The 21,457-nt window shown below is 44.9% G+C and overlaps 1 protein-coding gene across 6 annotated transcripts in view; it reads left to right on the top strand.

Moving 5' to 3' along the window:
• KLHL3 (kelch like family member 3) overlaps window positions 1–21,457 on the top strand; it is a 125,561-nt gene that overhangs the window by 94,507 nt on the left and 9,597 nt on the right. For all 6 annotated transcript variants that reach the window (XM_039217905.1, XM_039217909.1, XM_039217906.1 and 3 more), the window contains 6 exons: window positions 7,283–7,400; window positions 7,787–7,984; window positions 9,692–9,793; window positions 13,345–13,473; window positions 16,945–17,085; window positions 19,344–19,487. In XM_039217905.1, the coding sequence (XP_039073836.1) occupies window positions 7,283–7,400; window positions 7,787–7,984; window positions 9,692–9,793; window positions 13,345–13,473; window positions 16,945–17,085; window positions 19,344–19,487 (832 nt within the window). The remainder of the gene's footprint in view (window positions 1–7,282; window positions 7,401–7,786; window positions 7,985–9,691; window positions 9,794–13,344; window positions 13,474–16,944; window positions 17,086–19,343; window positions 19,488–21,457) is intronic.

Raw genomic sequence — 21,457 nt, 5'->3', positions numbered from 1 at the left:
GAACATGGAGAGGGATGAGGGATTGGGGAAAGCTTTCTTTAGGAGCTGACACCTGAGTTGACTCCAAGTCAGTTGGATATTGTCTCTGAGAGGCAACATCCAGAAATTGGTTTAAATAGCTGCAGGAGGAAACTGGCCCACAGCTTCTGTTGTGCTCTGTCCTTCCCTGGGCCATTGTCCTTATCAAAGGCCTTCATGATGACACAAGAAGGATTGTTTAAATACGATTTCCTCATGTTATAGGCAAAGCACTTTATATACATTATTTTATCCTCATAACAACCCTGGAAGTTCTAATGTTGGAGAAGATTCCATGTTGGAGATTCAGTGAGATTGAATGAGCCCAGGGTTTCACAGCTAAGTGGCAGCATGAAGATTTGTATCTAGGCCTGGCTGACTTAAAACCTGTACTTTTTGACCAGTGTACACTACTAACTCCACACTGATGATAATAGCAGATAATGATAACTCCCCTAATGTGAGCACTCAGAATATGCCAATCACTGGGCTCAGTGATGTACATTTATTATCTCCTAGGATTTACATAATCTTAGTTATCCCCACTTAACACATGAGAAATTGGATCTTGGGTTATGTCACCTACTCATTATGTACTAAGTTATCCATTTCTGCATTACAAACTACCTCACACCTTGGTGGCTTAACACAATGAAGGTTTATTATCTCCATGTTTCCATGGGCAGGAATCCGAGTGTCTCTGCTGAGTCATCCTGGCCTAGGGCTTCTTGTAAATTTGTAGTTGAGCTCTTTGTTAGGTCTGCAGCCCTCTCTCTCCAGGATTGTTTGTTTAGCAGGGGGAAGGCTGCGGGGTGGGGGAAATCTGATTCTAGGCTCACTGTCATAGTTGCTTGTAGGGCTCACTTCCTTATGCTGTCAGCCTCTCCCTAAATTGCCCACATGTCCTCATGATGTGGCAGCTGGTTACCCCCAGGATGTGCAGTTCTACACCAAGACAATGAGAGAGCATGCTCAAGACAGAAACTGTAGGCATTTTACAACCTGTTTTCCGAATGATGTCCCATCGCTTAGGCTGTATTTTATCTGCTGGGTGCAAGTCAGTAAGTCCAGCCCACACTCAAGGGAAGGTGAATTAAGTGACATCTTTTGAGTGGAAGAGTATCAAATAATTTGTTATGTATCTTTAAAGCACAGCTAGCAAATAGTAGATCTGAGATTCAAACCCAGGATGACTGATGCTAGACCTTGTGCTTTTAACTGTTCTATTATATTGCCTCCACATTTCACAAAAACATTTTTGCTGGGTACTGTGTAGAAAGAAACTCTCTCAATTCCTGCCCTTTGGAGTCTTTTAAGAAGTCCTCTGAGAAAGTAAGATAGAAATATGTAAGTGACCAAATAAGTGGAGGAAGAGAAATAAGGAGATAATTGGACTATAGGAATAGCCACAGGAATTGCAAGGGCAGGCTGGTCTGTGCTTTCATGAATTCAGCCCAGATAGGCTTTCTGACAGAGCAGTCTTTGAGAAACAAAGTGGTAGAGAGAGATTTGTCCTGTTGCCAGCAATTCTCAGCAGCAAACCTGTTTGCAGCCAAGCCCCTTCCCCTAAAAAAATAGGACTCTGCCTTGAGATAGCTGTAGAGGCAAACGAGGGTGTTTCTTCCTGAGCCACATATGTACAGATCATACACATTCAAGCTGGAACAGCTAATAGCATCATCTGGGCTCCCACACACTCACCGCCCAGTCCTTCCCCAAAGCTGAGTTGCTATGGACAACCAGAGGCTGTCTCCCAGTCACTCAGAAACACTCCTACGTTACCCTGTTTCACAGATGGCAGCAGAGAACTGAGTTCCCAGCAAGATGCAAATGAACCTTTGGAGAGGTACTGAGCCTGGCACTTTGCACTGTCATTTCAGTTCAAGTGACATCTCTATTCAGCAGTTTAAAAATGACACTGAAAAGCCATTTGGGCCAGAAGTAGGCAGCTTCTTCCCGTTTTGGTCTGTCCTGCTTTCAATAGATGGTGTTGGAGATAGGCTGTTGGCAGGGTAGGTAGGATAACTTCTCACCTGGGCCAGGCCCCTGGGTGGGCGCTGTTCCTCTTACATCTTGATCCTTCACATAGACCCTGGCCACACCTAGAAAACACCCTGGGACCCTCAAAAAGTCCCATCATCACCCTGGAATTAGTGGTGTTCACTCTTCAGTTCACAGATCATGTAAGTGTCCTTTTCTACCATTTATTGGGAGTCTGTTTTTTTAACAACTGCTGTAAACAATAGTAGTGATGTTGATGTTGATCAAATACTAGCAGCTAATATTTAGTGTATACAATTTACCAAGTTCTGTGATAAGTGCTTTATGACATTTAAGGCTCCCAACCTTCACGAGAGAAACATCCTACTATGTTGATGTTACAGGTAATAGAAGTGAGGTTTGGCAAGGCTAAATGTCTTGCCCATGGTCACACAGCTATTTAGTGACTGGGCTCCTATTTGAGCCCAGATGTGCAGGACTCCAAAGTCCATATTCTCACTTCTGTCTTCCCTGGGTCTTGCTTTCACATTGCTGCTTCTCCAACTTCCATTGTCTCTGCACTTTGACTGTCGGTCCTTGCCTAGAGCATCTGTTGCTCAGGAACCTGCTGGGACACGTCTTCTGCCTCAACCTCAACGTGCTCCTCGGATGAATTGGTGTTAGCCCTGCGGCCCCACGCACCAGGGTAAGAGAGAGTCTCGCTTCCTGCCCTGGCCCGAGGGACCGACTGGCTGGGCCTGCCTTCTGCCCAGCTCACCGGTCATGGAACAGAGTTTGGACACACACTCCACCCCTGCCTGATGAAAAAAGTGTACAGACCCCAGGTTATTCCTCCCACCCTACTAGAGTCTGACGACTTAGAGGTTAGGGTCCTGACTCACAAGTGAGCCAGAAGACTCTGCTCTGTTCACCTAATGTACCTCTTCCTGGCTTGTCCCGGGTACCTCCTGGTTCTCACACAGAGTGGTTGTCATACTGTGAGGAGGGACTACCATGCCTTCGCTGCCCCAATCATGCTGCTAGATGGTTTATTTATATCTAAATATATCTAAATATTTATTTGGGTATATATTTTTTCTATATAACTTTTTTGTATATTTATTTAAAAACCATCTTGGTAGGCTGGGAGTGAAATTTTCTTCCTAAGGAATCATCAAGTAGTCTTTCCGTGGTCTCACTAAGTTCCCTAAATGGCCATTTGGACATTCCACAATGACACTGTTTTCCTTGGGAGTTGTCCAAGAGCCATGCTACCCACAGTTGAGATCTGGCTTACCTGTATCTCGTCAAGCAGAACTCTCAATCCATCAGAACTTCTGCAGCCTTCAACGCAGTAACAGATGAGACTTGGGGTTAAGACCCTGCAGTGGCCTGCGATACTCCCAAATACAGTGCCGTCCTTGAACGTGATTAAATTATACTTGGTCTAGCATAATTGTTAGCCTGGAACCAGTTCTTTATTGTGACTCCCTTATGACTCGTGGTAGACCTTCCTCAGGTTTACCTTAAAGGATACCTGTTAAAAATAATGATCATAAATGGGCTGATTTGCTTCACTAGTTTCTATTATAGGCATTACAAATCTTTCGGACTTAGGGGTGTTGGAGAAAGAAAGAAATATGCCTGTTGAACATTGTGGGGCTGAATTTTTCTGGAAATGTAAAATGAGGGCTTGTAGGAGAGAACTGTTTAAATGTCTTCATGCCCTGACATTGTATGATCTTCCTAAGTAGCTAGAGGTTTATAATTTTAAAGATGTAATGCATGTAGACTTGGAGAATACTCATTTTTGTCTAATTGGTTGCTAGGATCAGGTATCTATGGAAACAACCAACCATTAGTATTCAAGATAGGAAATTTATTTCTTTTACTCTGCATGATCACACAGTGAGTATAGTATTCCTTGTATGATGGCCTCTTGCAAAGCCTGCATAGAAATTGGCTTTTTTAGGCCTCTGAAAGAAGCAGAAAGTGCATTTCCTCCTTGAGCCATCTCCACATTTTCAGAAACCAGTGGTCCTGCTCCACACAACCTCATAATTACTCTTCCCAGATTATTGTATAAGGTTTGAATGTTAAAAGTTGTCCCTCAACAGTGGCTTTATGAGCTCAAAAGCAAATTCATTTTGAAAACCTTGTCCTGTATTACTATGGTCTTTCTACTCGGGTTTTACCTTCACATTGAAAGTTTTGCATTTGTATAATACTGTTTCTGTGTAACTGTGACAATTCTCAAGAGACGTGTGCTGGATTTTTCTCCAGTAAGAATGTACCTCCCTACTCCTGGTGTAAGATGGTTTCTGGGGCATGGTGAGGTTCCTTGAAAGCTTTGCCCATTTTTTTTTTTTTTTACAGGGAAAGCCTGATAACTTGTACAAAGAATAAACTGTCTTTCTTCTGGTAGTTGAATGAAAAGACGGGAAAAACTCTATTTTTCTCCCTTTATTTCTTTTCTTCTCAAATTGTATGCCCAGAATTTTAATATGGTGGCTAACATATATTAACCCCAGCAAGTAACATTCTGGATTGTGTATTTTCTTCCATTTAACTTTGTATTCTTTTTAAATTTGGTTTCTTACATATGCTCCTTGCCATTCATTCATTTCTTATTCCAAATAAATATCTGAGTCCTACTTTTACCTGACACCAGAAGGCCCTAAGGTTATCTTGGTGACTGAGACAGATAGATTTTTTGCCCTGGCTAGGCTCACTGTCTAGGCAGGGAGACAAGGTCACTAGGTAGTTAGAGCACAGTGTGGGCCAGTTTTAATGAGAGAACACAGGGCGTGTGTGATCTCAGAGAAAGGACATTAACTCAGCTTTGAGATCAGAGAGGTCTTTTTGGAGAAGGTGACACATAAACTGAAACCTGAAAATATAGAGCAGAAGGATAAGGAATGGGGGAGAATGTTTCAAGGAGAGGGAATGGAAGGTGTTGAGTGCCTGAGGTCACTGCAGGAAGAAAATTAAAACCTGGTTTTATTCTCACCCAGTCTCCAGAACCAGATTTCATGGAAAAACATTGCAGTATTGTGCCTCGTTTTAGCCTTACCAACTCAAAACTAGAAGGACAGTGCAAGTTCTAGGCATGTTTAAGAATGTACAGTGAGTCTTTGGGCCCTGGAGGAATAAGGTGGACATTGTCTGAAGCTTGCCAAGAGGCTATGTTCCTTAACTCCCCCTTAGACTCGTCGTGGATGCCTTTCTAAGCAAAGAATTACAGATGGGAAATAATGTCAAATTCAGGTTTTCTCTGAAGAGGGCTGCTCTGGTTACAGAGCAGTGGACCCTCTGAGCTGTGTCATGGAGAGTCGAATGTAGAATGTTTATTTCCAGAAACAGTAGCAGCAGCTCTAAGCTTGCACTGGGTGTCTTGGGTTCCTTTGGAATGTCCCAGAAGTCAGAACTGAGTTCTGAGTTGTTGAACATTGGTTACCCACATTTGATCACATACAGCTGTGACCACCCACATGGGCAGTGGGTGAGAGCCTGAATCTGGGACCTTGGGACATAAATACTTGATGAGCAATAGCAGTCAGCCCTAGTTCTGGTTCCTTATATGATAGATGCTGTTCACCTGAGACATGTACTCCTGTGAGCTCACGTGGATTTTGATCATTACTCCTCTCCCCATACATATGTAGTGGAGAAATAAAAGCACTATGGTAATTCATAATGGCAAAAATTGTTAATGGAACAACATCAGCAAATGCCTGTGGTCCAAAGGTTAAAACACTGGTTATTAAAGTATGAATCTTGGAACAGCAGCATCACCGTCAACCAGGAACTTGTTATGCACAGTCTCTGTCTCACTCCAGACCTGCTGAATCAGCAACTCTGGCAGGGAGGTCCCAGAAGCTTGTGTTTTAACAACCCTCAAGGAGATAGTGATGCATACTGAAGTTTGAGAACCTCTGGAGTATGTAATATAAGCCGTAGGTAATGAGAATGTCCTGTAATCCTATTGATGGGCTACCTGTGACTTCTACCCCTTACTCGCCATGTAAGAAGGCCTATTAGAATAACAGTGAGAGTGATGTTGTTATGGAGACAACCATGAATTTGTACCAGTTTATTAAAATATATACGCGATTGTTAACTTTGCTACTTTATTTTTTAGTAATTAATACAATTTGACCAAAGTCACAACAATAGAGATACCACAGTTAACTGCTCCAGGTCTCATACTGTAGCCAAACAGTGGCTTTCATTTGTGTTTTTGTTTTTGTTTCTGTTTTTTTCTTTCCTGACTATACCCCACACTAACAAATCTGTTTCAATTGTGATCCGGGAGACACATACATGTGTGTATAATCATGCCAACTGCTTCACGAAATAACACCCTTCCTATATTTTCTGTGCTGCTCTATGAAAAGTATGTTGGTTGCATTCCATAAAATTCATCTCCTGACCCACCAATGAAAAGTGACCTGCAGACGTAATGAGCTGTCTTTGCGTGGACCTTGTCTCTGGAGCAGGAGAGGTGTGGGACTGCCTTCACCTCTCTGTCAGGTAGACTTGATTTTCAATCTCTGTTCTGCCACTCACAGCTGTGTGACCTTGGGCAATTTATTTATGTTTTCTGAGCTTTCATTTCCTTATTTGTGAATATAGACAACATCTACCTCATAGAGTTAATGTGACAAGTAAATGACCAGATATTTCGCACAATGACTGGCTACTATCTTACTTGTGGAGATAATATTGTTAGCATTTTTCAGAATGTCATCAGTTAAATACATTTCTATGATAACTACCCCAAAGCAGTTTCACAATTTTGTCCCGGACTGCAATGACTAAATGCTCCCCTGTACTCTGTGTATTCAGAAGTATTTTTGAAGTAATTTTAGTTTAACATTTATCCAAGTTCTGCGCTCCATTCCAAAATATATTCAAGTTTATATATGCATTTTGGAATATTTTGTTTTGATTAAAAAATTGAGTCCTTTGGCTAAAATCCCTGAGGGCACTGAGGTTGTAGAAGATGTCCTGAGTGGCTACACATACCACCAACATGGCCCTGAGCACAAGTCTTTGTGAAGGGTTGACCTTACAGTTGTGTTCATTAGGACTGACTTTTCAAGAAAAGTCTATCTGTTTGTGATTTAGAGTAACATCTTCATGTATGTAACTCTGTCATCAGTGGGCATGTCATATCACTCATGGACCCTGGGCAGTTGGCATGTGGAAGTGCCAGGGATTGATCATTCATGAATCCACATGTTGGGGGAGACCCAGCCAATGTCTATTTGTCTTTCTGGAGGTCATGATTGTGGTTGGTGGCCAGGCACCCAAGGCGATCCGCAGCGTGGAATGCTATGATTTTGAAGAGGACCGGTGGGACCAGATAGCTGAGCTTCCCTCCAGGAGATGCAGAGCAGGTAAGCAGCCTGCCTTTCCCCAGCCTGTCTCTGCGTCTTGCTGGAAATCCTGAGTTCTCCTTGTTTCCACAAGCATCTGTGTATTACAGACTCTCTTCCTTTACTTTCCTCACTTGCCCAGTTTCTGGCTACCCTTTTTGGGATCAGTTCTCATGTGCTTAGTACTTCAAGCTAGTACAACTATTTGCTTGAATCAAACACCCTTGGAAAAGCATACATGAATAGAAATCCAGTGAGTCCCACAGTGACTTCCTGTTCTCTTAAGTTGGAGATCACTTTCTGTGGTGAATTATTCATGTGACTTCCTGGCTCCCCCATTGTCACTCATCAGAACGAGTGATGGGCTGCCTGAGATGACCTTGATGCCTTGGTTTCCTTTGCCTCAGGTGTGGTGTTCATGGCCGGTCACGTGTATGCTGTGGGCGGATTTAACGGCTCACTGCGTGTGCGGACGGTGGATGTGTATGATGGTGTGAAGGACCAGTGGACGTCCATCGCCAGCATGCAGGAGCGCCGGAGCACTCTAGGCGCGGCCGTGCTCAATGACCTGCTCTATGCCGTGGGGGGCTTTGATGGCAGTACTGGTAGGTCCAGGATGTGGTCCCTGTTCCTCCTAGCCTGGGACATGCCCTTAGTGCAACCCTGGTTTCCTCAGCCATTTCTTGGGCCAAACTTCTGCCCATCCACAGTTACCTCAACAGCATACTCATCCTTCCTCATCCCCTACCTTGTTTGTCAGAGCCAGGCCCTCCTACACATGGAATCTATAACTGCCCACGTGTATGGTATCATTTCTAGGGTTCTCGGAAGGATGCTGCACTCAGAAGGAGTGCAGTCCTTTCCGTTGTTTGGGAACTCACTTGAGCCAAAAGACGAGACTTAGAATGACAGCATGCTCAGCTGGAGGGCGTCTCAAGACTGTCAGAGCCCTCTGCTGGACGGACTCGGGAGCTGGGGTTCAGCCGTGGAAGAGACCTGGCTCAGGCTGGCATTGCCCTTTCTTTTATTCTTATTGTTTTATTTTTTATTTTTTTATAGTTTATTGTCAGGTTGGTTTCCATATAACACCCAGTGCTCATCCCCACAAGTGCCCTCCTCCATGCCAGTCAACCCCCTTGCCTTCTTGCTCACCGCCCCTCAGCCCTCAGTTTGTTCTCAGCATTCAAGAGTCTCTCATGGTTTGTCTCCCTCCCTTTCCCCAACCATTTTTCCCCTTCTTCCCATTGCCCTTTCTACTGCCCCACGAAGCTTTGCCAGGCTATGCCACTGCAGGAGCGTTCCTTTGCTCCTGGCTTCTGTGTTGCTTTTGGGTTCAAATCAGAACCTACAAGTAGACGTGAACCTGGAGAGATTATCTCACCTCTCCTGTACCTCCAGGTCGATATCTCTGTAGACAGTAACTCTGTTACACTGAAATGCCCCCAGAGATGTGAAAAACAATATTTTTTACTTTTCTGAACTTTTCATTTGTGTCCAGTTGGTAACCATTCCATTTCTTTTCGCCTCACTTATGAAATTCTAGGGTCTATGTCCCCTTCAGAGGCTGCCTCTAGTAGGTAGGACCTTAGAAGAAAGACAAAAAAAGAGAGTGGGGCATTGTTTCTTTCAGAAATTGCTTTTGGCTAACTAGAAAAGCCTCACTAAACTGTGGCTTAAACAAATGAGAGATCCTGTTTTACCCATGAAGGAAGATGTCCAGGAGATGGCGATTGCTAAGTTCATCTACTTGCTCAAGAATATTGGGGCCGAGTTCTTTAAATGTCTCCTGGCTGTGCCCTTCTGATCATAAGATGGCTGTTACAGCTCTAGTTGGCACATTTGTGTTCCAGGTAGCAACAAGCAAGTTGGTGTAGGAAAACAAAGCCTATTTCAGAAATGCCCATCAGATTTCTACTGAGGCCTTTTTCACTGAGTTACCCCCTAGTAGTTCTGGGAAGCTGAGTTTTCAGCTTTCTAGCTTCTTATGTAGAGGAAGAGAAGAGAAAAGAAGGTGTTCAAGTGAGGCAACCTCAGGTTTTTTTACTCCATTCAGTAGATGTAATGAGTTACATTTGCAGGGCAGTTCCATTGTATCCCTGTGTCCTCTCGTGACCCACCGTGAGTCAGGCCTCAGTGGTCCTTTCAGGTAGATATACTGTGAACATGCATCAGGGAGGTGCCCCAGGTTGCATGGCAAGGTAGAGGTGGTACTCAGTCATACCCCCAGGTTTCCGACCTTCCTCCAGCCTCACACCAGATGAGGCCTCGCCTCTTCTCATGAATAGAAATCTCATGAGTCTCTGGTCTCTCAGGCCTAGCATCGGTGGAAGCCTACAGCTACAAGACCAATGAGTGGTTCTTCGTGGCCCCAATGAACACGCGGCGGAGCAGCGTGGGTGTAGGTGTCGTGGAGGGTAAGAAACACCATTGGGCAGCAGCCTGTCCCTGCCCCTGCCCAGGTCTTGTCCCAACACCCTGGCTCTATTCCTTCCATCACTGCTGAGTCAGGTTCGAGTATCCTGATGGAACAGATGAGGAAAGTTGAGGTGCAGATGGTTGCAGCTACTGGCTCAAGGCTAGCAGGTGACCAGCTGTGTTGGGAGGAGTAAGCAGAGCCTAAGAGGAAACACCAGCTGTTGCTTTGTCCGCTTGTCACCAGTTGTGTTATAGGTTGAGGAATCTAGAGTCAACATAGAATGTAGGAGCATAATGTGGTGGGGGTGAGAGTTCATTTTGTTTAATTAGTTTGGGCCTCCTATTTATATGTTCAACATGAACACATTAACAGAGCCTCAAGTGAGGTGGGCATGTCTTCCCAGGTCTGATTACTGTCACTGCAGGAGAGGTTGGTAGCAGAGTCCCGCTCAAGTCAGGAAAGGTGTGTGGAGTGGGGCAGGTGGGAGTAGTGAGGTCTGGGGCCCAGTTAGACAGGGCTCTGTAGTTTATAAATGGCTGTTTTATATACAAATTTTGTTCCCAAAACCCTTTAGAAGGAGATAGGCAGGGTTTAGATTCTCTCCATTGTCCAGATGGGGAAAAGAAGTGCCAGAGGGGCAAGTAACGTGCCTTGACATTAGTAAATAGCACACCTGGTCCTTGACTCCTAACTCCGTGCCTTTCCATTGTGCTACACTCTTTCAGACCATTAGAAAATGCTAATTAGGGATTTTATAAATACATGTGAATTCAATGTTTTAAAGCATAGAGTGTTATTTGGAAAAAAATGTTATACTTTATAGGATGACACTGATTCATTAATCTCTCCTAAAGTGGGAATAGAGCTGGAATATCTGTGCATTTAGACATGTGTATAGGCATTTTCTCCCACTCCCTCCCTCCCCTCCCCCCTTTCTCTCTCTCCTGTGCATCCACAGGAACACACTTACTTGCTCTGGGGAGAGTCTAATGTGCAGTGATTAGACAGATATTAATAGAAATATTCTTCTCTCTCACTGTATTTCTTGGTTTGTACAAGTATTGCATAAATTTTCATTTAGAAGTATATTATTCTAATGTACTAAATCAGTCATTTTGGTGAGTGAAAGGATTTTGTCCTCCTATCAAGATAAATTGTTTCTTGCAATCTCATCCTCCTGGTGGAACAGAAGTTGATTTGTCTGCCAAATGTAAGTGCTTTGTCTAGCCACCTTCCCATTTCCCCCCTTGTTCCTCAGCCAGGAATATCAAACAATAGAGTAGGGGTTAAAAATAGCAAGTCCCTGTTAATAGACTCAAGGAGAAACCTTGAGTGGGTATTTTTTCAGCTGATGCAAGGTTAGGATGGTTGATGGGGGTTAGAGAAGTTGCCTTCATGGTAGTGATTTGAAATACTCCCCTTGACAAGGGCTTGTCTGAGCATGTTCTGTGTGTGGAGAAAGTGCTGTCTTGTAGCGTGCCTGTTGACATGCAGGTCAGCCTGGGAATTTGTTGATCTTGTCCATTCTGAATTTGAAGCTCTTTGGCTGTGGGTCACCTTGGGGCAGCAGAGCGCCCTCCTCACAGCTTTGGTGAGAATGTTTCAGGAGGATCATAAGGAGCCTCTGCTTTACTGTGGCCTTGGAGATGGGGCTCTCCACACTGTCATTGTACTCGCCTCCTTCTCCCTGTCCCCTATCATGGCTCTCTGGTCTGAATGACCCCTGGGGTTGCCATCGAGAGCTCCTCATCTCATCCACACCCCAGGCCTTCCTGCTCCCCGAGTGACTTAGGTTTTGGCGAGCATAGGGCACATGGGTGGGCAGGTTGTTGCATCTTGGCCAGCATATGTCATGGGAGCAGCCTGGACCCTGGAAGTGCTCCCGGGTCAGGAATCCATGCTGTGGCTTAGGTGAGGGCAGAACTGGGAAGGAGGTGTCCTTTCTTTTAGAAGGGCCCCTGGAAAGGACTCTAGGCAGAAAACAAAACCAGCCTCAATGATAGAAGAATAAATAATTTAAAAAAATTTAATGTTTATTTTTGAGAGAGAGACAGAGCATGAGCAGTGGAGGAACAGAGGGGTGGGGACACAGAATCTGAAGCAGGCTCCAGGCTCCTAGTTGTTAGCACAGAGCCCGACGCGGGGCTCGATCTCACGAAGCACAAGACCATGACCTGAACCGATGTCAGATGCTTACCCAGCTGAACCAGCCAGGTGCCCCAATAATTTTACATTTGATATGACAGCACAGTTTGAGCCTCTTTCGAACTTAAAAATATTGCACACTTCCAAATAATAGTTGTATTTTTGGTATTTCTCCCTTAGGAAAGCACAAAATGACAAAAAAAAACCCCTCATTTTATTAATAACTCTATTGAGTGGATTTGCATCTGGAGATGTTTATTTAGTCTACAGTTAGTGTTTGAGATCCTTATTATAACTCCATTGTTCCCGATAGCTCTGAGGCCAGGTTGAGGTAGGACTCCCCCTACCACACACATACACACACACATACACACAGAAGGGAGGGAGAGAGAGGAGAGAGAGTCCATGTTTGAATCTCTGCTCTAGGGAGAGCTCAAATGCTGATTTCCAGCCCCTTGTCCAGCCTCACATGTCCAGCTCCAGGCAGAAATGATGCCTTTATTTTATTTTATTTTTTTATTTTTTTAAATGTTTTATTTATTTCTGAGAGAGAGAGAGAGAGAGAGACAGTATGAGCAAGGGAGGGTCAGAGAGAGAGGGAGACACAGAATCTGAAACAGGCTCCAGGCTCTGAACTATCTGTCAGCACAGAGCCTGACGTGGGGCTTGAACCCGCGAACCATGAGATCATGACCTGAGCCGAAGTCGGAGGCTTAAACGACTGAGCCACCCAGGTGCCCCAGAAATGATGCCTTTAGATAGGAGCTTATGGTATTTTTATTTTAAAAATGGCTAATGGTGTTTCAGGGATCTTGCACATGGCTCAAAGATCACAAGGGAGCCTATGAATGAATTCCAGCCACCCCAGCACAGGGCGTACACACAGTGCTGCATCCACATGCTCCATTTGCTGGAATTGTGGATGGAGCACACACAGTATGGTCAAGTCAGGGTTTGTATTCTCACTGAAGTATATTTTCCCATGTTTGTTTTGTGTGCTGTTGTAAGCCATTAGCCAAAAAGCCAACCTGTCTGCCTGTGGCTGAGCCCCGCTAGCTTTTTATTTCTCTAGTGCCTTATTCTGGAAAAGATACAATATAGTTTGCTAGCAAGAGTATGCTGAGTCCAGTGGTGCCAGGCCATAGGTTTGCATTGGGTATTTATTTAGGGTGCTTATTTAGAAAGGTGCTCTGTAGTGCTTTAAGTAGCCTCATGGCTTAAGAGGAAGTAGAAGGCAGAAATGTGAAGAATGCATAGTCTGGTTTGTGGTCCCTTTGGAGGAAAGCACCCCTGAACTCACATGGAGGTGAAGGTGCCCCGGTAGGTTAATGATGGAGCTTCAGCCAAGCTCCAGTTCTGTGCCAATGTCCCTGTCACCACCCTCAGCCACTTTGTCTGTTCCAGGGAAGCTATATGCTGTCGGGGGTTATGATGGGGCTTCCCGCCAGTGCCTGAGCACCGTGGAGCAGTACAACCCGGCAACCAATGAGTGGACATATGTGGCGGACATGAGCACCCGCCGCAGTGGCGCAGGTATGAGGGAGCCTCGGGGGGCTGGCTCTGTCTGATCTGCTCCCAGGTGGGTCCCAAGACCAACAGTTGAACATTCTACCTTATTTCACCTTCCTGTTCTTTCCTTTTAACATCTGTATTCTCACTAGCACCTTTCCAGCTCGACAAAAGCACTTCCAAATTAACCTCTCCCAGGGGATATTCTCCTCACCATCACCCCTTCCATTCCTGTGGAAGTCACTGCATCCCTGGAAAGTGAAGGCTCGCTGTGTGCCAGGTGCCATCCTAAAAAGCACCGCCTGTACTTCAGTTTATTTAGTCCTCGCCACTGTCCCCCAAAAGGTAGACACAACATAAATTCCACTTAACACAAAGTAAGTTGACCAAGGGGTGAGTGATTTGCTTAAGGTCATATAACTGGTAGGGTCAGGATTCCCACTCGCTTCACCCGTTTGGTCCTTCCTCTAACCCCTTGTCTCTGGCAACTATCAGTCTGTTCTCTGTATTATGGGCTTTTTTTTTTTAACTCCACATATAAGTGGACATCATATGTTATTTGTCTTTGTCCTCTTTTACTTAGCATAATGTCCTCAAAGTCTTTCTTTTTTGTGTATTTTTTTCTTTATTTTTGAAGACTGAATTGTGATCTCACTTTATAGTACCAAACACATGACCACTTGCTCAGCATTCCTTAATGCAATTTAATATTCAGAAACCTTTGTGTGCTCACTAGTTAGAAAAGAAAAAGATGTATGGTCCCATTTAAGAAGCATTTGTATGTGGAATGCTATTTTTTTACATTTATTTATTTATTTAATTTTTAAAAAATGGATTTATATTTATTTTTGTTTTGGTAAAATAAAACTATACATTTTAGGCTAAAAATTCAGAAAATGGAGCAATTTTAGGGAATTTGCCTTTTTTTTTTTTTACAAATAGTTTATTGTCAGGTTGGTTTCCATATAATACCCGTTAAATTATATCCATTTTTTTTTGAGAGACAGAGTGAGATAGAATGTGAGGGGAGGAGGAGCAGAGAGACAAGGAGACGCAGAATCTGAAGTAGGCTCCAGTCTCTGAGCAGACGTTCAGCACAGAGCCTGATGCAGGGCTGGAACCCATGAACTGTGAGATCATGACCTGAGCTGAAGTTGGACACGTAACCAACTGAGCCACCTAGGTGCCCCTGTGGAATGCTATTTTAAGTAAGCTTGTCTCTGCTGATTCTGACAAGTTGGCTCTCCCTGAACATGGAGCAAATGCCTGAAAGTCAGGAGGCCTATGCTTCCGTGCTGTGTCTGCTCAAACTTGCCATTTGACCTTGAACAAGCCCCTACCCCTTTCTGGCTCCTAAGTCTTCAGATGTGAAATGAGTGGGCTGCAGTAGTTGTTCTTCAGGAGCCAGTTCACTTCACACATGTCATGGTTCCTCTCCCTTCCTAGAGGTCTTTTATTAATTTTGGTTCAGAGAATCTTGGTAGAGCCTTGTTTGTACTTCCTAGGAATCCTCTGTGACTTTAAGTGTGAGAGTAAGTTCAAAGCTCAAGGACGTAGGGACAGCTCAGGAGGAGTGGAGTGGCACCGAGACATGGGGCTGCTTTTCAAAAAACAATTTTTTTTAATGTTTTATTTATTTCTGAGAGAGAGAGAGACAGTGGGAGCAGGGGAGGGTCAGAGAGAGAGGGAGACACAGAATCCGAAACAGGCTCCAGGCTCTGAGCTGGCTGTCAGCAGAGAGCCCGACGCGGGGCTTGAACCCATGAACCGTGAGATCATGACCTGAGCTGAAGTTGGACGCTTAACTGACTGAGCCACCCAGGCGCCCCAACATGGGGCTGCTTTTAGGATCGTCTCAAGCAGCAAGTGTGGAGGGGCAGGCCCAGGTGGAGCCCCAGCACAGAGCAGCCTCCTCTGCCAGAGATCTGCCTCTGGAGGCAAACCTCTCTGTCTCTGCCAAGCTGCTTAGGTCTTGTTGCTGTGGGGAGTTCCTGGGGCTGCTCTGGCCCTGGATGGTGGTGACTGTACCGCCCATGGCCCTGGACGACCTCAATTTAGGGAATGCTCCCTCTCCCAGAGGTGGACTCTTAACTCAAGTTACTGTCAGAGCCCTGGCCTCAGGTCAGCTTTTGTTACATGCTTCATATCCCTAAGATTTGGGGAAGTCTCACCTCTGGAGTTGAGAATCTGCATACTTGTCACACTGGGTGTTTTGGTGGCTGAAGAACCGAAGACTCTGGCCCCTGGCTGCCTCTGGCCCTTTGAAGTGCCAAGAGCCACAGTGGTTTTAGGTCCAGGAGACCTCAGCATGAACATTTGTGAAGGAGGCTGCAGAAGGGCAGAGGAGACCCTGAGTACCTGGAATGCTGCTTGCTTTTTCAGTAGGGTGTGAGCGATGCTAACAGTTGGTTGGAGGGTAGAGAGGCCATCTCTGGGACCCAGGCTCTGCTGGTTCCTGCTGGGCATGGGAGAGGGGCAGATGAGGCTGCTTTAGAGCACACTGAATTTCATTACACCCGGTCCATTAGATAGCCACTGTTGATACAACACCACCATCTGCTGTTAGTTTAGGGCAACTGTGAGGAACCACCAGCATACCAGCATAATTGCTGGATGGGGTTTTACATATTTTGTCATTCAAACAAGGACCTAGTACCATCAGGCACAGGGAAACAGATGGAATAAGACAGGGTCCTTACCCATGTGAAGTTTGTATCCTAGAAATTGAGTCTTTGGGTCTGACATGTATGCATATCCAGTCATCTGAGGTTCATTTTCTGAGTCCTAGCTAGTGCCTCTAGGAGCAAGGCCCTGGAATCTATCTTTTCAAAATCTCCCCACCTGATGGAGATACGTCCTGTGATGGGGTGGATTAGCACGTGTGCCACATCACTTTGCAAATGGCAGAACTGAGGCCTGGAAAGGGAGGTTTGACCCAGCAGCAAGTTAGAGACACAGGTCCAGACCCCACGTGTTCCGGACACCAGGTCTGTTGCTCTTTCTAACCCCCTTCCTTCTATGACCTGCACTGAAGAATTTTAGAAGGTGACTCTGAATCCCATGCATGATGCCATGCTAGAAGCCCTCTCAGGACTGTCAACATCAGGAATGACATAATGCCCGTATATAAGCCAAGAGGAGAGTACGTGGTAGAAAAAACAGGCTCTGCCTCAGGGACGCAGGGAGGTCGGCGCTGTAACGATGGCAATGCACTTGCTGCACAGCTAGTTGCCAGTTTTAACTCCTCTGACTCAACTAATAGAATTGAAGGCTGAGGAATACAAGTAGGAAGACTTGGCAACCCAGGCCAATGGGAGGACAAATGTCATTTTACCATCTGGAGATAACTGCTTCTAATGCTTTGGAGGGTTTCTTTCTTTCAGTCTTTTTTTTTTTTTTTTTTGGTGTATGAACTCTCTCTCCCCATTTTATGAATACATAGTCACCTACATGTTACATATATATGTATACTTATGACTGTGCTCTGCCTTTCAGGGGTCGGCGTCCTCAGTGGACAGCTGTATGCCACAGGTGGGCATGATGGACCCCTGGTGAGGAAAAGCGTTGAAGTTTACGATCCCGGAACAAACACCTGGAAGCAGGTGGCAGACATGAACATGTGCAGGCGCAACGCAGGTAATATGACCACTCTTTCTTTCTGCCCTTGTGGTGTTTGGGGGCAAACACTAGCTCTAAAAGCAAAGCAGAGGGGAGAGACTCCTAGAACCTGGGCCCGAGCTTGTACTTGAAATGGGAGTATCCCTTTGCCAGGTAGGCTCTGGGCTAGGAGAGGGAACAGCTGGGGCCACAAAAACTGGCCACAGGGTCCCCTATATAGATGCAGGAGGTTCTTCCTCTTGCAGCAAAGGGTGATTACTTTGTGCACACATAGACACAGACCCAGAAAAGCCCTCTGAGTGCCATTGAAGCCCCCTGTCCAATGGCCCTGTTAGGCAGCTAAGTACAGGGCTGTGTGGACATGGTCAGGCAATGATGCTTGCTTCTATCTTTTCTTTGCCAACACCTGGTTCTGAAAGCCCCTCACTTCCCACTTGAAACCCATCTCCTTCCTTTTAGTGAGGATAAGTCCCCGTATTCATTCTCTGGTGGGAACACTTCCCATACTCCTTGCTTTGTACTTCCTGTCTCTCTGTCCCTTCCCCTTTTCCTTCCTGTAGGAATGACTTCTCTTAGAGCGTTTAGATTTTTTATTCCGGAAGGCTGACATCCCTATTAAACTATTTTCCTTTGACAACTTTGTCCTCTGGGTTGGGTCCTATGTTGGTATATCTTATTTTATGCCTCTTTACTCTATGAAAGTGTCGACTTAGCTTAGCTTCCCAGACTGGAAAGACAACTAGGTGACTTTCTGGCAGATTTATTTCCTTTATATCAAGTTACCTGTTTGCTAAACTCATTTGTAGCTCACATGTTGAAAGTGTAAACAGAAGGGAGTTTATTAATTTGCCCATCGCCTAAGCCTACCATGATATATAACTTGGCATTTGACTTTAAACCATATGAGTAAGGGATTACAGACACTTGAGGGATTACCTAACACAGCTAGTGTACCTCAAATCCAAGAATTAATTTTAGATGTAGATGTGTGTGTATGTACACATTTATATACAGACATTTCTGTTCTTTAATAGCACAAGCAGAATCACACTGTAATGCTGTTTTATAACCTCCTTTTCCAATCCATTTTACAATCTTCCATGAATATCTTATTATAACATGAACTATATTTACATATTTTAAATGGCTATATCATAATTTAAATAACTAATCTTCTGTTGGACATTTATTTCCATCTTTTCTATCAGTAACGCTTTTGTTATTACAAATGGTCCTTTGGCTGATCAGTGTACACATCTAAAATTATTTCTTCAGAATAAAAGTCTAGAAGTAAAAACTTTGAGCCTGAGTGAGCATACATGCTTTCACCACCATCTAGGAAAGTGGTACATTTTATCTTCTCACCAGTGTTTGAGATATATCTTCATTAATACTTATAACTACAACTTTTTGAACATCGCCAACCCTTTAATCTAATTTTGAAAAAAGACATAGTATATTGGACTATGGCCTCTTAATTTAAAAAATTTTTTTAATGTTTATTTATTTTTAGAGAGAGAGTGTGTGTGTGTGTGAGCAGGGGAGGGGCAGAGAGAGAGGGAGACACAGAATCTGAAGCAGGCTCTAGTCTCCAAGCTGTCCCCACAGAGCCAGACACTGTGCTCGAACTCACGAACCGTGAGATCATGACCTGAGCTGAAGACGGACACTTAATTCACTGAGCCATTTTTGAACTCTTGATGAGCAAAATAACAGTTTCTTACCCTTGAGTCCCTGCTGTGTGAGACCTTGCTGTCAAACCAGCCCTCGATGAGATCAGAGCAGGAGGGATACCTGGTCCCTGGCAGCTGTGTGTGGATTTAGACTTAAGTCACGTGAAGGCATCACAGACGCAACCATCAACCCAAAGGGATCTAACACCATTTATCAGGGAAAACTTAAAGCAGAGCATTAGTAGTGTGGGTGAGATTCTCTCAGTCTGGGTTGGGGAGGTCTGCATGCACCAGTAGGCAACACTCCAGTAGGGAGGGGCCCATCTTGGTAATGCTCTAAGTATTTATAGGGTCAGGGGCCAGGAATTGTCCATGGGACCATGTGGCAGTGATACCCCTTCTCAGATAGGGGGGTCCTTGGAGCCCAGTGGCTGTTCATATCAGCATGTTCTTCCATTGAGTGAAATGAGACCGAAGAGCCAGTTCCTTGTGCTACCTTGAAGGGAGGGAGGAGTGCCTCCAGGACCGTCCAGATCTGTCTCCCACCCATTCCGACCACTGGTAGCCTTGCCGGTGATGTCTCTTCTGGCCTCTGGTTCCCAGGGGTGTGTGCAGTGAATGGGCTCCTGTATGTGGTCGGAGGGGACGATGGATCCTGCAACTTGGCTTCGGTGGAGTACTACAATCCTGTCACCGACAAGTGGACGCTGCTGCCAACCAACATGAGCACGGGGCGGAGCTACGCAGGTCAGTGTGCCTCCCCACCGGCTCCACCCTCACCTCGCCCCACCCCTGCACAGACGGTGTGGGGTGGGGGTGGGCATGAGGTTACTTAACTCCGGACTCGGCGCCTCCTCCAGGGATGGCAGATAATTGTCCCATGTCACCACTTGTCCATTCTGTGCCCATGACGCATACCCATAACTAGCACTGTTTTCCCCCAGCAAACCTGAGTGTTGCCCCAGAATTCTCTTTCACACCCGTCTTCCCAGGGAGTCGCTTCCGGATACTCTGATTTGTCATAAGAGGCTTTAGAATTTCACTGCCATTTCTGGGCTCCTAGATAGAGTAAGAGACAGCTCTTGTTTTCCAGAAATTTAATTAGAAAGATGAGGTCTGTACATGAAATAGGACATACAAGATGATGTCCACATAACTTTTAATTGGTCTGTGCTATGCTGTACGTATTTTAAGATAGGACAGGTAGGAACTTCATGCAGAAAAAACGGTGTGATTAAACTTTGAGGGGGGGCCCCATCACACAGCTCTCTGCCCTTTGCCAGATGCTCCCTCCCTGTTCCCCAGGGCAGTGTGTTAGGTACAATGAATACATTTGCTGTCATGTTTTCAAGAACCTTCTGGATGAATGGAACTGTACCTTTCTGTTTTACACATGATGAAATTGAGGTTTGGAGAGTCTAAGTATCCTGCCCAAGACCACATGGCTTTAAAAAAATGGCACAGTCAGAATTCAGACTCTGGTCTGACTCCTGAGCCCGTGTCCTTTGTACTTCCCCAGCTGAGGGGGAGAAACTATTCCGGGCAAGCGGCTGGAGGGAAGAATAAGGAATGAAGCCAATGTAGAGGCTTATTTCTGGGTAGTGTGTGTGATGGGTTTGGTGAGGTCTGGGAGGTCGGACCACAGAGGGTGCTGCTGACGTAAGTGGTATGTAGCCCTGCTCCTTGTATCTTGTCTTCCAGAAACTGGAATAGTTATAGCTAACAGTTATTTAGTGAGCACAGAAGAACGTGTCAGGCATTACTCTATGTATTTTACAAACACTGTCTCCTTTAGTCTCCCCCACGACTCCAACAATATTCTTATTCCCTTTTTATATTAGAAGGTCAATCATTCTGTCTTGTTTGGATTTCTGTGCAGAGGAAGATTGTGCCATGCAGGCTTAAAGGGGCTCATACCACATTTTGTCAATACAGGTCCTCAGTTGTAGCCTAATTTATTTTTTTTCCTCGTGTGGGATTTTTCTCAATTAAATATAAAGATGCTAGAGGCATTTTGGTCTTAGAATGATTCTTTTCTCAAGATTAATTATTAAAACCAGTACTTTCATTTTCTTTTTAAATTTATAGTGGGAAGACCAGGGAGTTTGCAAGTACGAGGCAGTAAGGCGAGTGAGACACCCTGCCTTGGCTTCTACTGGGCCTTAATGAGAGGGGAAAGTTTAGGCATAAGTGGCTAGAATTTCATATATGTGCCAAATATTTCATGTCCACTCCTTTATTGTGTGTCCACTCTAGAAACAGGTGGGAAGGATACAAGGATATGTGCAATTTATGTTAAAGCCCGTTGACTGAGTGAATCCTTTTTTTTTAATGTAAAGAAATGTTCTGAAATGCAGAGATTTTTTTTTTACAATAGTTTATTGTCAAATTAGTTTCCACATAACACCCAGTGCTCATCCCCACAAGTGCCCTCCTCCATGCCCATCCCCCCTCCCCCCCACATCCGTCAGTCCTCAGTTTTTGTCAGCATTCAAGAGTCTCTCATGGTTTGCATCTCTCCTTTTCCCCCCCATTTCCCCCTCCTTCTCCACCTTGTTCCTCAGTTAAGTTCCTCCTAATCCTCCTATACGTGCAAACATATGATATTTGTCCTTCTCTGCCTGACTTATTTCACTCAGCATAACACCCTCAAGGTCCATCCATGTTGCTACACGTGGCCAGATTTCATTGTTTCTCATTGCCATGTAGTATTCCAT

This window comes from Hyaena hyaena, unplaced genomic scaffold, assembly GCF_003009895.1.
Source record: "Hyaena hyaena isolate Hyena2069 unplaced genomic scaffold, ASM300989v1 scaffold_723, whole genome shotgun sequence".
NCBI classification, from domain to species: domain Eukaryota; kingdom Metazoa; phylum Chordata; class Mammalia; order Carnivora; family Hyaenidae; genus Hyaena; species Hyaena hyaena.
The sequence above is the reverse complement of the archived record's forward strand: the minus strand, read 5'-3'. Positions and strand labels throughout refer to the sequence as shown.